The 13,129-nt window shown below is 35.2% G+C and overlaps 2 protein-coding genes across 3 annotated transcripts; one reads left to right on the top strand and one right to left on the bottom strand.

The window, feature by feature from the left end:
• Positions 1-192: 192 nt before the first annotated feature.
• ccsapb (centriole, cilia and spindle-associated protein b) lies at positions 193-5,465 on the top strand. Its single transcript, XM_059566308.1, has 4 exons — positions 193-295; positions 940-1,269; positions 2,009-2,298; positions 4,014-5,465. Exons 2-4 carry the CDS (start codon positions 960-962, stop codon positions 4,188-4,190), a joined length of 777 nt encoding a protein of 258 aa, XP_059422291.1. The 5' UTR covers positions 193-295; positions 940-959; the 3' UTR covers positions 4,191-5,465.
• An 885-nt stretch (positions 5,466-6,350) lies between these two features.
• rab4a (RAB4a, member RAS oncogene family) lies at positions 6,351-12,387 on the bottom strand. 2 transcript variants are annotated; one of them, XM_059566309.1, is made up of 8 exons: positions 12,253-12,387; positions 11,736-11,816; positions 11,523-11,637; positions 9,768-9,830; positions 9,440-9,594; positions 8,929-9,024; positions 8,695-8,838; positions 6,351-6,901 (listed from the first exon to the last, which is right to left on the bottom strand). In XM_059566309.1, the coding sequence occupies exons 1-7, from the start codon at positions 12,266-12,268 to the stop codon at positions 8,723-8,725; spliced, it is 642 nt and encodes a 213-aa protein (XP_059422292.1). In that variant the 5' UTR covers positions 12,269-12,387; the 3' UTR covers positions 6,351-6,901; positions 8,695-8,722. The 2 variants fall into 2 exon arrangements, with proteins under 2 accessions (XP_059422292.1, XP_059422293.1); XM_059566310.1 differs by lacking the exon at positions 6,351-6,901 and adding an exon at positions 8,068-8,520.
• Between the last annotated feature and the right edge of the window lie 742 nt (positions 12,388-13,129).

Here is a 13,129-nt window from a genome sequence, read left to right as displayed (position 1 = left end):
AAATAAGCAATATTGCAAAAGCACTATCAGCACCATAGATAGATAGATAGATAGATAGATAGATAGATAGATAGATAGATAGATAGATAGATAGATAGATAGATAGATCTCTCCTCGGAGATGTGGAGCTTTAACTGTTGAAAACACCTGTTGATGTCTTCTGGTGATTTCCATCGCCTTCACCACAGGGCGGAGCTATAACCGTGTTTTACAAAGCAAGCTTGACGTCTGCACTGCAGACAACAAGCGCCATCTGTTTATCTTCTCTATTCTCATTCCTGCTTAAAACAACACGGTAAGTTAAAACATTACAAAAAAACGGCTCAGATTAGTGTTGACAGGTGTTTAAGCGCACATCAACATTAAACTCGCCTCCTCTCGCTGCTGTCACGTGATCATTCGCTGTAGATACGTTACTAGTCGACGCTGGAATACAGCGTTAGCTTCTGTGTAAACTATTAAAGCCCGCGCTGTTTGATTTCCTTCAGGCAGTCCTTGTATCAAACGCGGATGTTTAACGTTAACGACTCACAGTAATAAGCTCTTTCGGTCTCTGTTCAGGATACTGTTGATGGCAACACATTATATATGATACGTTTAATAATTTACTGATGACTTTCTCTTATTCGTGTGTTATGGGTTAGTGAACTGTATTAGTTAAGTCAATAATTATGTTTATTTTCAGCTAACAAACCTTAATATGCAAATGCATTAAGAGGTTCGGAGAGCTCCGAGATGACGCCATGGTTTAAGTAGGCGTGTATATGAAGGGGGCGTGTCGAAGGACATTCACAGCTGGCCAGCGATTGGCTTTCACTTGCCTATTACAATTCTGTTGCCATAGTGATTTGGTTTAAATGTCTGGCGCGTATAATTGTATAATTCAGTTTCAGTAGCCTACTTCGCTATATAATGTACAATTTCTCTATTTTTCTGCAGTCGAACGATAAGTTAAAAATATGGTGACGATGCGAATTAGGTCCGAATACATGAAGAAATTTAAGGATCCGAAATGGGACACTTATGCAAAATGTTATGAGGATTTGCTGAAGTATAGACTGTCAAGACGGCTGTTGGAGCAAGCGCACAATCCCTGGTTTTGGGGAGAATGGGGGAGCGAGACAGGCTCCAGTGGTAAATCTACTCCTCTAAATCGGAATAAAGTTGAACCTGAGCGGCTCCATGATGAGAAACCAGAAAGATCTACATGTGTGACACCAGAACCTGCAGCTGAACCAAAACCACAGGCAGAAGACACTGTAGACACCAGTAAGTCCTAAACTACAGGCTGTCCTCTCCTATTGTTTGTCTTTTATATTATATATTTGATAAAATAGTTTGTATTCTAATGATGTTATTGTGAACTAAATCTTAGTTTTCGTTAATTTAAATAAATCTGAATATATAATAATCTAAAATATAAGTATTAGAACAAAAAGTAAATTTAAAAAAAACTTGAATGAAAATTGCCGCGGGAACTGATTACTGATTACAGTAATTAAATTAATGAAACTAAATGTAAAGCTAAATAGAAGTTATATTAAAAAAATAATGAAATTGACAAAAGTAGATAATAAAACTTAAATTCTTAAAAAAATCTGATAATATAAAACAAATAGATTCTCTAATATATATATATATACATATATATATATATATATTTTTTTTTTTTTTTTGCACTGACATACAAAAATATTTGTGAATTTTTTTTTTCATGTAATATTAATATTTATAGTAGTAATAATAATGATTTATATTTTTTATTGATTTTACAGCTATTGTGTCATAAACACTATATGTCAAACAGAGAATTGTCAGCTTATTCTGAACCTCATTTATATTAGAGAACCTGATGACATTACATTGTTGAAATATGAACAATGGCACAATTTAGCATAGTTTGTGTTCCAACCATGGAACATGGTACATGGTACATAATGAAAACAACTGTATTAAAAAACTATTCAAACTGTCAAATTCCATGCATATCTCTATCTTTTATCAACAGAGCTTGTTACCAGAGTTGCTGAGCAAAGTCATCAAGAGGGGGAGGAAGAAAGAGCCAGAGAAAGCTCTCCTGCTCTCAACCCTGAAACTGACACGCATATCCTGAACACAGCAAAGAGCAAACGCCGCTCCTCACACAAGTACACAAGATCAAAAGTCAAGCCTCATGCCACCAAAGACCCTGAAAAAGAGAACCGTCACCCTTTTGCCCTGTATGGTGCAGGAGAGAGGCAGACCGATATGGCTTCCAAGAAAACCCATAATGTTGGACCTGCAGCATCAACTGCAGAGGTGAGGATCCTTTCAGGAAGCACACAATATCATAAGAGAGCACTGACCAGTAAGAAAACTTTGGGGGAAAAATAGTAATATAATAAAAACTATTACAGTTTGGTTAAGATAAATAGTCCATATAGATAGAGATGAACATTTACTTACATAGTTTTTAACAGTGGGATAGTTCACCCAAAAAGGAAAATTCTGTCATTATATTACTATTATTTTAAAGGAATGTCACTGTGGTTAAACAAAGTCAATGTGGTTCAATCTTGTTTTGCATGTAAATGAAGACAGAATTAAATGTTTTGTGTGCAATATTCCTTTAAAGGGGTGGTTCGGGATTTCTGACATCGGACCTCATTTTTAAGTCAGCCTGGTTGTTATTCATCAGTGGAGACATTTTTTTTAAAAAATGATCCAGTCTTTATATTTGGATAGATAGCCGATGCTAGGCTAGCGCGAGTCAATGGGTATATGTTAGCCAGCCATTAAAAACCGTTTTACCCGCTCCACAGTGCACCAAACGCAAATCAATTATAACACTAGACTATCGATGCAAATGTCCGTTGATAGAATAATGTTAGAAATCAAACTTACCTGTCATCACATTGCATTAGTTATAATTTGTTCCCTGTAATCATAAGCCTTGTCGACAGCAGCAGCGGAGTGATATTGAATACCTAGGCAACCGAGTGAGCCGGTCCACACATGACGCAAGTGTATTTACCTGCCGCTGGCACACTGATTATCACTAACATCACATAAGCAGAGCAAAGTAGAGCCGGAGCAAAGTAAAATTCCGCAGCGGCTGAGAAACTAGTTCCTTTAGGATCATTGAGATGAAAGGTAAGTTTGATTTCTAACATTATTCTATCAACGGACATTTGCATCGATAGTCTAGTGTTATAATTGATTTGCGTTTGGTGCACTGTGGAGTGGGTAAAACGGTTTTTAATGGCTGGCTAACATATACCCATTGACTCGCGCTAGCCTAGCATCGGCCAACTATCCAAATATAAGGACTGGATAATTTAAAAAAAAAAATGTCTCCACTGATGAATAACAACCAGGCTGACCTAAAAATGAGGTCCGATGTCAAAAATCCCGAACCACCCCTTTAAAGGGATGGTTCACCCAAAAAAGAAAATTCTGTCATTAATTTCTCACCCTCATGTCGTTCCAAACCCATAAGACCTTCGTTCAGCTTCAGAACACAAATTAAGATATTTTTGATGATATCTGAGAACATTAGGACCCTGCATAGACCGTAATGCAACTGACACGTTCAAGGCCCAGAAAGGTAGTAAGGACATCATTAAAATAGTTCATGTGACATCAGTGGTTCAACTGTTACAACAATTAATTTTTGTGCACAAAGAAAACAAAAATAACAACTTTATGCAACAATTGATTCTCTTTCATGTCAGTCTTTGATGTGCCCATTAAACTATGCTCTTGAACAATTTTAACAATGTCCTTACTACCTTTCTGGGCCTTAAACATGTTAATTGTGTTGCTGTCTACGCCGGGTCAGAAAGCTCTCGGATTTCATCCAAAATATCTTCATGTGTGTTCTGAAGATAAGTGAAGTTTTACTGGTTTTGAATGACATGAAGCTGAGTAATTACTACTGACAAGATTTTCACATTTGGGTGAACTATCCCTTTAAGTACTCATTCGCTTATCGTTATTCATGCATACTTCAGTGCAGTGCCTGTTTTTTCTAGATCCATGAGTCAGCGTTACGAGCAAAAACCAGACGGGAGGTGGAAAAACAGATGAAGAGATTTGACAAACAAAGAGCCAGATCTGCTGACACCGAAAAGAACAGAAATAAGATCGTCCCTGATTTCAACCCCTGGATGACGGAGTACATGCGCTGCTTTTCAGCTCGTTCTCGGTAGTACTGCTTTCTGAAATCCTTTGAAAAAGTCAGTGACTATATAAACCTCTCAGGCTAAACAATCCAAAACACTTCACATGGATGCCTGGCGCATCTGTTCAGCTCACTTCCCATCTTCCAGAATGAGTCTCAATGAATCAAACAGATTAAGGTTTTTTAGGGGTTTATTTACACCATGGATATATTGCATTTACTGGTACATATCAAACATGAAAACACAATCCATTGATGCTGCAGGGCAAATTGTCAAACAATCACACGCATTGTTGCATGATTTTTGTAGGTCACATAGATTTACAGGCCATGAGATTTACCAGTTCTCTTTACACTCTTAGCCTATTACTAAAAAGTGTTCATTAACTGTCAAGACAATTATAGACATAATGTGATGTATTGTAATGTTGTGTATTATCTACATTGTGTTAATAGGTTTAATATTAAGAATTTTATGTTTTGTACTTTACAGAAATCATTTGCGCCAACATGGATCTTTGTGAAGTGTTCATTAATCAACACTTAATCTCACATTGCCAGTTGATTTGTTATATTAATATCTGCTTTCTTTGAAATTAGATGTATTATATTTTAATTGTATATTCACACTAATGGTGTATTCCATGTGGTATTGTATAAGAACAGTAATATCATTACATAATGTAAAAAGTCACTGTTATCTGAAGCATGAAACTCACAGCATAATGACAAATCATTTTTGAATTAGATCAATTCCAGCTGTTCGTCATCAAGCAACTTTCATTCAGTGTGATGTTATTTTTTAGTAGCACTCAGGTATTTCTAGTTGTATTTTATGTAATTTATTATTGAGAAATAATGGTATAGGGATATCTGTACACTATTTATAAGGGCATTGAACTAATTTTGACTGTTTTTAGTTCAGCATCTCTGAACAAATGTACAGGTAGGTATCCCCCCCGCCCCAAACCCCACATATCTTCATAGTGATTTATGGCATGTACAATGGGAATAGTGTTGTTTTAGCATAAGAATAACAAAGCCATGATGTATATGAGCTACATTAATATGATGAATATCCATTCCACTGTTATGGAAGCCGTTTTGAAGGGTATTCAAATTTAAGTGTTTATATTACTGCCCATGAAAGTGAGATGTGTTTATATGAGATTAGGTTTTTTCTTAACACTTTCTTTATGAGGACTTAGTCTGGTAGTAATTGTGTAAGTTTTCAGTCTTAACATTTTTAACAGGTTGCTGTTAATTGTATGTTAAAGTGAATTAAAAAAAAATTAATTAGTGTTTTATGGCTATAAAGTAGTACTCTTGTTTGCACAAGGCAGATTTTTATATTGCCTACCTATTACAGCATGCTGTTCCTGGACATGGGGATTCTGCAAGCTTGCCAAGAGTCAGATCCTCATCCATGAGTCAGATCCATGCAACAATTTAAATACCTGGCAATGCCCCTTTATTCATTTTATCTGAAGGATTTTAATTTATTGTTCCTGGATTTATTTTTTTTAAGAAATTGTGGCATTTCCATGTAGAAAGCTGTCTAAAAAGGTTTACATTGATTTTACAAACACTGTTTTACATTCAGCAACTAAATTGTACATTTGGTTAGGTCAGTTTTGAATCAGACCTTAATTCTTTACATCAGTGCTACAGAGTTTTTTTTTTTTTTTTAGGTCAATGTAAAGTGTAGACGCAAGATTTATGAAAAATGAATAAGCAACTACCATTTAGTGTATTATTAAACATGACTATTGGCAATCTGTCCCATTTTTACAAACATATATAAAGACATAATGACAAGCATTTGAAGCAAGGTCCACAATTATGCATCATTAATTTTGGGTGAAAGCTTATTTGAGATATGTCCATTTAAAATGTATAAGAATAACAGGGGACAAGTAGAAAAAATAATAAAACACATTTTACAAAAAAAGCAATGTTTTCAAAAACAATGAAATCAGTTCAAACAAGTCTGTGTCATTACAACAGACACCTAAAAATGGGAACGAAGCACAAAAATGCTTTACAATAAACAGAGCATGTAACACTGATTCTGAAGCTGTTGATACTGACGATGTATTACAGTGCGATATGAAGGTAAGTGTTCGCTGGCCATTACATTTTTCATTTCGAATGTAAATTAATTATAATACAAAAACAAAGCCAAAAATGTCAAAAACCTCTTTTATGAAAAACTCTATCATAATTTCATAAAACATACTAAACCAAAAAATACAACAGAGGTAAAAAAAGAAAAAGCAAACAACATGCTATTAAGATAAAATGCGATAAACTCCATTGATAAGATTTACAGGCGCGTGCCATAGAGCAGCGATGCAGTATGCCTAAGCTATATATATAAAATATACAGTATTCTGTATATAATCATTTATGAATATGTCGTAGTACTGCAACCATGAAACATGCTCCACGGTGATAACAGAAACTCTTCTCTACACAACATCTACATACGGAAGAGGGAAAGACGGGGCAAGGGCTCAGTGTGGTAATCTCGGGGGCAAGGGTCTTTTAGCTACCCTCAGTGTTTTGGCTTGGGCCCAAGGGGGACAGTAAACATTTTTCTGGAGCCTTCTGGAGCACAGGGGGGCCCTTGGCATGTCAAAACTGAAGTAAAAGTATGGAGAGGGAAACAGTCACTCCAACATGATGAGCCATACATCAAACTCCCCACTAATGTCCTCCTCCTCATGTTCAAGAAACCTGCCTCGGCCAAAGGACACAGAAAAAGTGCAGGTAATTATATAGATGATCTTTTTCTTCCCGTCTACAAACTGAAGGAGCAGCTTCAAGACACCTTGAATCTCTATTTCTAGCTCACATTCCTAATAAGGCCCCTCAGAAACCTTGGAAAGCACTTCGGAGGATCCGGAGTTAATTATATCCACTCCCCTGACACTTTCTCTCATGTGGCATTTGACTGACGAGAGCGTGAAGGGGTCTGAAGGACTTGTTTGTCCTCATGAGGGGATGGAAGGTGAAACATTTAGCCATTTGTATGTGTGTATGAGTCCTGGTGCTGTGTCATCGTCACTTGTATGTAAGGCATGCAGAAGCAAACTTGAGCAGCATTTGGTGGGTGTCAGTGACAAAAATAGCATCTCCTCCCAGCTATAAGACATGCCAAATACAGTAAAGATGCTGTGGGGCGACTATCAATATCCTTTTACAGACAATTTATGAAAACACTTTGACTAAAGCTAAAATGAAGTGTCATGAAGTATTTTGGGATCACTTTACAATACAGTTCAGTTCATTACCATTAGAAAATACATTTGGAAACAACACTTTATAAAGTGTTTAATAATCTAGGCTCATTTATGAATATATACATCTGTATACAACCTTAAATTAGTATAAGTACTTTTCAAAAGTTTGGGGTTGGTACGATTTTTTTTTATTTTTTGAAAAAAGTCTCTCACATTCACCAATGCTGCATTTATTTTATAAAAAAAAGACATTACAAACAGTAATATTATTTCAATTCAAAATAACTATTTTCTATTTGAATATATTTTAAAATATTATTTATTCCTGTGATGGCAGAGCTGAACTTTCAACAACATTAAACCAGTCTTCAAGGTCACATGATCCTTCAGAAATCATTCTAATAGGTTGATTTGCTGCTCAAGAGACATTTCTTATAATTATCAATGCTGAAAATGGTTTTGAGCTTCTGAATGGTAATTTATTTAGAAATCAATGTGAATCAAGATTAGTAAATGATGTAAAATTACTGCATTTGTTAGCGTAAAGAACCTAATTATAAAGTGTATAGTTGTGTATAATTATATAGTTGTGTATAATTATAAAGTTTTTTTTGCCATGGAAAGGGAAACCAACAACATTCTTTCAGAGGAAAAGTAGTGAGCAGAAATTAATGTTATGTTCGTATTTTCAAACTTTTTGTTTTGCATTCCTTTTTTATATCACCTTAGATTCTTGCATTGTTAACATTGAACTGACTCAACGTTTGAAAAATGCAATCATTTATAAAATTAAAAAACAGTGAGGGAAAAAGTGAGAGAAAATTTTAAATTCCAGCTAAAAACTAAAATTTTATATATGATTCAGTTATTTAAAAAAACAACAAGGACACTGAAGAGGGATAAGAAAAGCACTTCCACACTAAACAAAACACTTGAATCTAATATGCAGGGAATGATGTTCTGAGAAATGTGAACAACTGTGTCTGATTAAATCTGAATGCAGCAGAGCTATTTTTAGTGGATGTTGCTGTTGTGAGTGGTACAGAGCACCAGTGGAGGAGGAACAGCACTCTACCAGCCTCATGCATTCAACCCGTCACACTCATGTCAGAGCTATTTAGATATCAGTAACAGTATTAGCAAAAAATTAGAAAATTAGTATCAAAGAATAAACATACTGTACTGTAAATGATTGCACATTTAAAAGAATACTGAAATTAAAATTAAACTAAAATTAAAACCTCTGAAAGCAAACAGAGAGAGGAAGTGAACCCTGTGGGCCTTCACCTGGTTGGTCAGCTGTCTGGGATCTATGTTAACAGCCACAGTCCGGCACGCTCTCTGCTTGAGCACGTCTGGGAGAACGCAGCTGCCGCAGTGCTGCATCTCCGTACTGGATTCCTGAACCCATCCGCTCCGGGTCCAGCTCGCCTACACAACCACATGACAAGCACAGCAGCTTGATTCAAATGTTTTTGCAAGCTTATAAGTAACAGCACAAGGCGCTGGTATTTTTTGTACCTGACTCTATTTTGTTTAGGATTTTCCGAGCACACTGGACAAAAGCTTCCTCCACATTCTCCCCTGTTAGAGCACTGGTCTCCAAAAACATGAGCTCTGAAAATGAAGACATAAACAAATCTGTCTGTTTTGTTTAATAATACTCACTGAAAAAAATTCAATACATTTTTTTTCATATTGTGGGTCGCTACTGGTTCATGTTTGTGTTAGTAATACTATCCTGTAGTGACCTCTACTGGTACAATCACAATATTAAAGCAGATATATTGTCCAATACATAATTTTGAGCTATAAACATGCTTAAAAGGATACAATGAATAGAGGATATGTACTTGAGCAAGGTTTTGAAGTTAAAAACATCTTGATGAATTTATTACAAACATATGGCGTTTCCCTTCACTAGATATTTATTGATGGACTGTGGTCATGTGGATTATTGTGGTGTTTTTATCAGCTGTTTGAAAGCAACTGGGTGCCTCTATAATTCAGTACAGTTGTCTGAAATACGTACCATTCTCTTGAGCGAAGCGGGAAGCCTCCAGAAAGGTGACTTCACGGTCAGCATCCAGATCTTTTTTATTTCCACACAGTATGATCACGATGTTCTGGCTGGCCAGCATCCGGGCATCTGTCAGCCAGTTGGTCAGAGCGTTGTATGTTTCTCGACTATCATCCGGAGACAGAAAGCGTGAGAAATCGACACACTTAAGGATCTATAAATTCATATCATAGTACAGCTCTAGGTAAACATCCAGAAATGTATGAATATCTGAAAAAAAAAAAAAAAGAGCAATATATAATATTATGCAGAGGCACTGGATATACAAGTGTGACTTTACCTAGTGATGTCATACACGAGAAGAGCCCCTGCTGCCCCTCTGTAATAGCTGCGTGTTACAGACCTGAGGAGAACAACCATTAAACCTCTCTGACATTTGTAAACGTTTGTGATAAGAGATGGTCAAATCTAGTGATAAAAAAAATTATTATGTAGTATAAAAGATCATGATCCGCACTCACGAGAACAGTCTTCTTTTTTATTTTTATTTAACATACATCGTTGAGTAAATATTATGTAAAATAAATGCTTGCCTTGCATAAAGACTGTATTTCCATTCACAAACATGTTTAACTTCAAACAGAATAATCAGTGAGTATAGGTTGAGATCTGTTTTTTTTCTGCAATTCATTAAATTGGGAAAGTACTAGAATGAACAATGCGAATGCAAATGCTTAAATAAGTGTTAAAACACTGACGTCCAAATGACGTTCCTGAAATTAAATAGTACTCTGGATAGTATACTGGGATTATATCAGCTATCAGCCACTCTGCCGTCTAGATAACGTCACTAGGCACTGCAAAATCAATATCACTTGGCTGCTAGTCTAATCATATCTGCTCACAATAGCAGGACTGTCTGGCTCAGACCTCCTTCAACATTAACAGGACTGACATGTTTCTGTTCAAGCTACTGCATGTTTTCCTGAATGTCTACAACATATTATCTGCTATGAGGTATTAGGCCTCATAAATCTGAAATAAACATGCAAGACAATGTTTTAATGCACATTATGTATAATTAACTGAGCTGCAGCAGCAAACAGAACAGTGCCAAAAGCTCTTCTCAGTGCTGTTTGAACAAGAGACTAACTGCATAATATTTAGCTTCAAGCTATCTTGTGATATCTTTTATATAATTATGTAACTGTAACAAAAAACAAACTGTTTTCACTTTACCAATGAAATAAATAGCTTCTCTCAGGGGTCTTGTGTACAGTGTTGTCACTTTTAACTAAAACTATTAATAGCTTTATTAAAAGCTATGAATATATATAATTATATAATTAAATATGTTTAAAACAAAAAATGTTGCCTTGCAAACTAACTAAATTCAATTAAGATAAAGTATTAAAATTTCTTAAACTAAAATTGAAATAAAAATAAAGATAGAGATTTGAAAAAAAGAATATATATATATATATATATATATATATATATATATATATATATATATATAATAAAACAAATAAAAACTAATAGCAATTAAAATAAAACAAATGTACTAAAACTTAAACTAAAATGAAAATATATTTGAAAAAATAAAGGGCTTTTTGTATATTTTTATATAATAATATATAATTTTTTTAAAGGAGCACCAGTGGCAAATTTGGCTCATTTGGTGCCCTGTTCAAGTAAAGACAAGATTAAATAATAAAAATCATATTTTTTAAATCTTTTTAATAAGTCTCAAAGCTATGCATAAACAAGCAAAAAAAAAACTACATAGACAAAGGGTGGTTTGTGTGACATCAGCATTTTTTCATTTTAAATGCGCTTAGGCTATCTTGGCTCTAAGGAAACTGTGGGCAAATGTTCAATGCAAATTAAGTGCATGTTGACAGTGCTGACAAATTAATCTATGCAAGGTACTATAAACTCCTACATGCTGTCTGGACTTGAATCACTCCCTCCACAAATGCTCCACCATCTGACTGCCTGAAAACAAATCTGGAAATGATCATCATAAGCCTATTCTCACAGTGGTCCTTCCAGACAAGGCCAATCTAAGAGTGAAACAGCCATATGAACACACCTGAAACGCTCCTGTCCTGCTGTATCCCAGATCTGGAGCTTGACAAACTTATTGACCACACTGATTACCTTCGAGCCAAATTCAACCCCGATAGTGTGATTTGAGTCATCTTTGACTAGAAGAACAAGGAAGACATTAGCAACAGAACAATGAATGTAATTTCATAGATTTGTTTTGTTTTGTTTTATGATAAGATAACAGAAACTGACATACATCTTTTTTCTATAAACTGATGAAGCAGACAAGATTTTCCAGTTCCTGCATTTCCGATAACAAGAAACTTAAACAGGAAATCTAAAGGGGAGGAAAACAAAAACAATAAAGATGTTTTTTCAAAAACTGCATAGGATTCTCATAATAATAATAGGATAGTATAGGAATGTTACTATATCAAAACATTAATCAGACTGTAGGCTGTTGACACTGGTCATAATCTAATGTAGACATTAAAGAGGTTTGTCATCAAGATATATCCACATAAATAACGGTCTTTCTAAAACTATTGTTACTATAAGTACTGGTTTAATGGACTAATCAAAGAGTAATGAACACTTCTATGAATGGCGTCGACAGATGAAGCATATGGCAGACAGAGAGCTGCTGCCGAGCTGGCACTGAGCAGAGCTTGTAAGCAAATACTGTGATGAATGAGCTCGGGACACTTTCTCAAATTCATGCTATGCTGCCGATAAGAAGTGTGGCAGGAGAAGAGGAAAATCAGTCACCCTACCGTATGTCTCTGACATGACTGGCGCTGTGCTTCTAGCCTGTTTAGACGATGTTTTTCACCCTCAAGACAATCAACAAGGATATCAAATAAAGGGAAATCCCTTAGATGGTTTCGCGCATCCTAGTCGGAAGTTTGTGGAGCAGCTATTTCCTGTTTAGATTTTCAAAATAAAGGTCAATGGTTCCGTTGCAAAATGACACAAAAATGCACAATTTTTCTAAAAGTTAATCAAATTTAATTTAAAATAAACTAAACTAAAATAAAAAAATAAAAATTGAAAGTATGCATTTTATTCCTGGTCGTGGGTGTTTTTATATATATATATATTTTTATGGTTTGGTGTATTTAACATAAATGTATGTACATCTAAATGTTAACAATGTATTTTTTGCATTTTCTATTAAAACTCTATATTATTTAGATCTGTTTTACTTCAAAACTCCAAGTGCTTTTAAGTAACCACTAGGGGGTGGTAGTTAGTTATATGTGCGAGTTGAATCTCTTAATATGATAATTTAATGCACATTTTACAGGGCTGATCTCTTTGTACCTTTCACAACTAATAAATTATATTTTGTTTTTACATCCACAGTTTATGATTGTCAGTGGTCACTTCCATCAAACCCAGACTAGAGTGTCACATTGATGTTTGTCCTTCTGTAAGTTTCTCCCGTCTCCATATAAGATCATAGAGCTCCACCAGGGTGACCATCAGTGTCTTGATTATCTCTCTAACCAAGACCCTTCTCCTTCGATCGCTCAGTTTGGCTAGGAGGCTAGATCTAGGAAGAGTCCTGATTGTTTCAAACTTCATCCATTAAGGATTAGGGAGGCCAAATGCTCCTGTGAACCTTCAACACAGTATAATTGTTTTGTA

Source organism: Carassius carassius, chromosome 14 (genome assembly GCF_963082965.1).
Source record: "Carassius carassius chromosome 14, fCarCar2.1, whole genome shotgun sequence".
NCBI classification, from domain to species: domain Eukaryota; kingdom Metazoa; phylum Chordata; class Actinopteri; order Cypriniformes; family Cyprinidae; genus Carassius; species Carassius carassius.
Note: the sequence above shows the minus strand (reverse complement) of the source record. Positions and strands in the feature narration are given on the sequence as shown.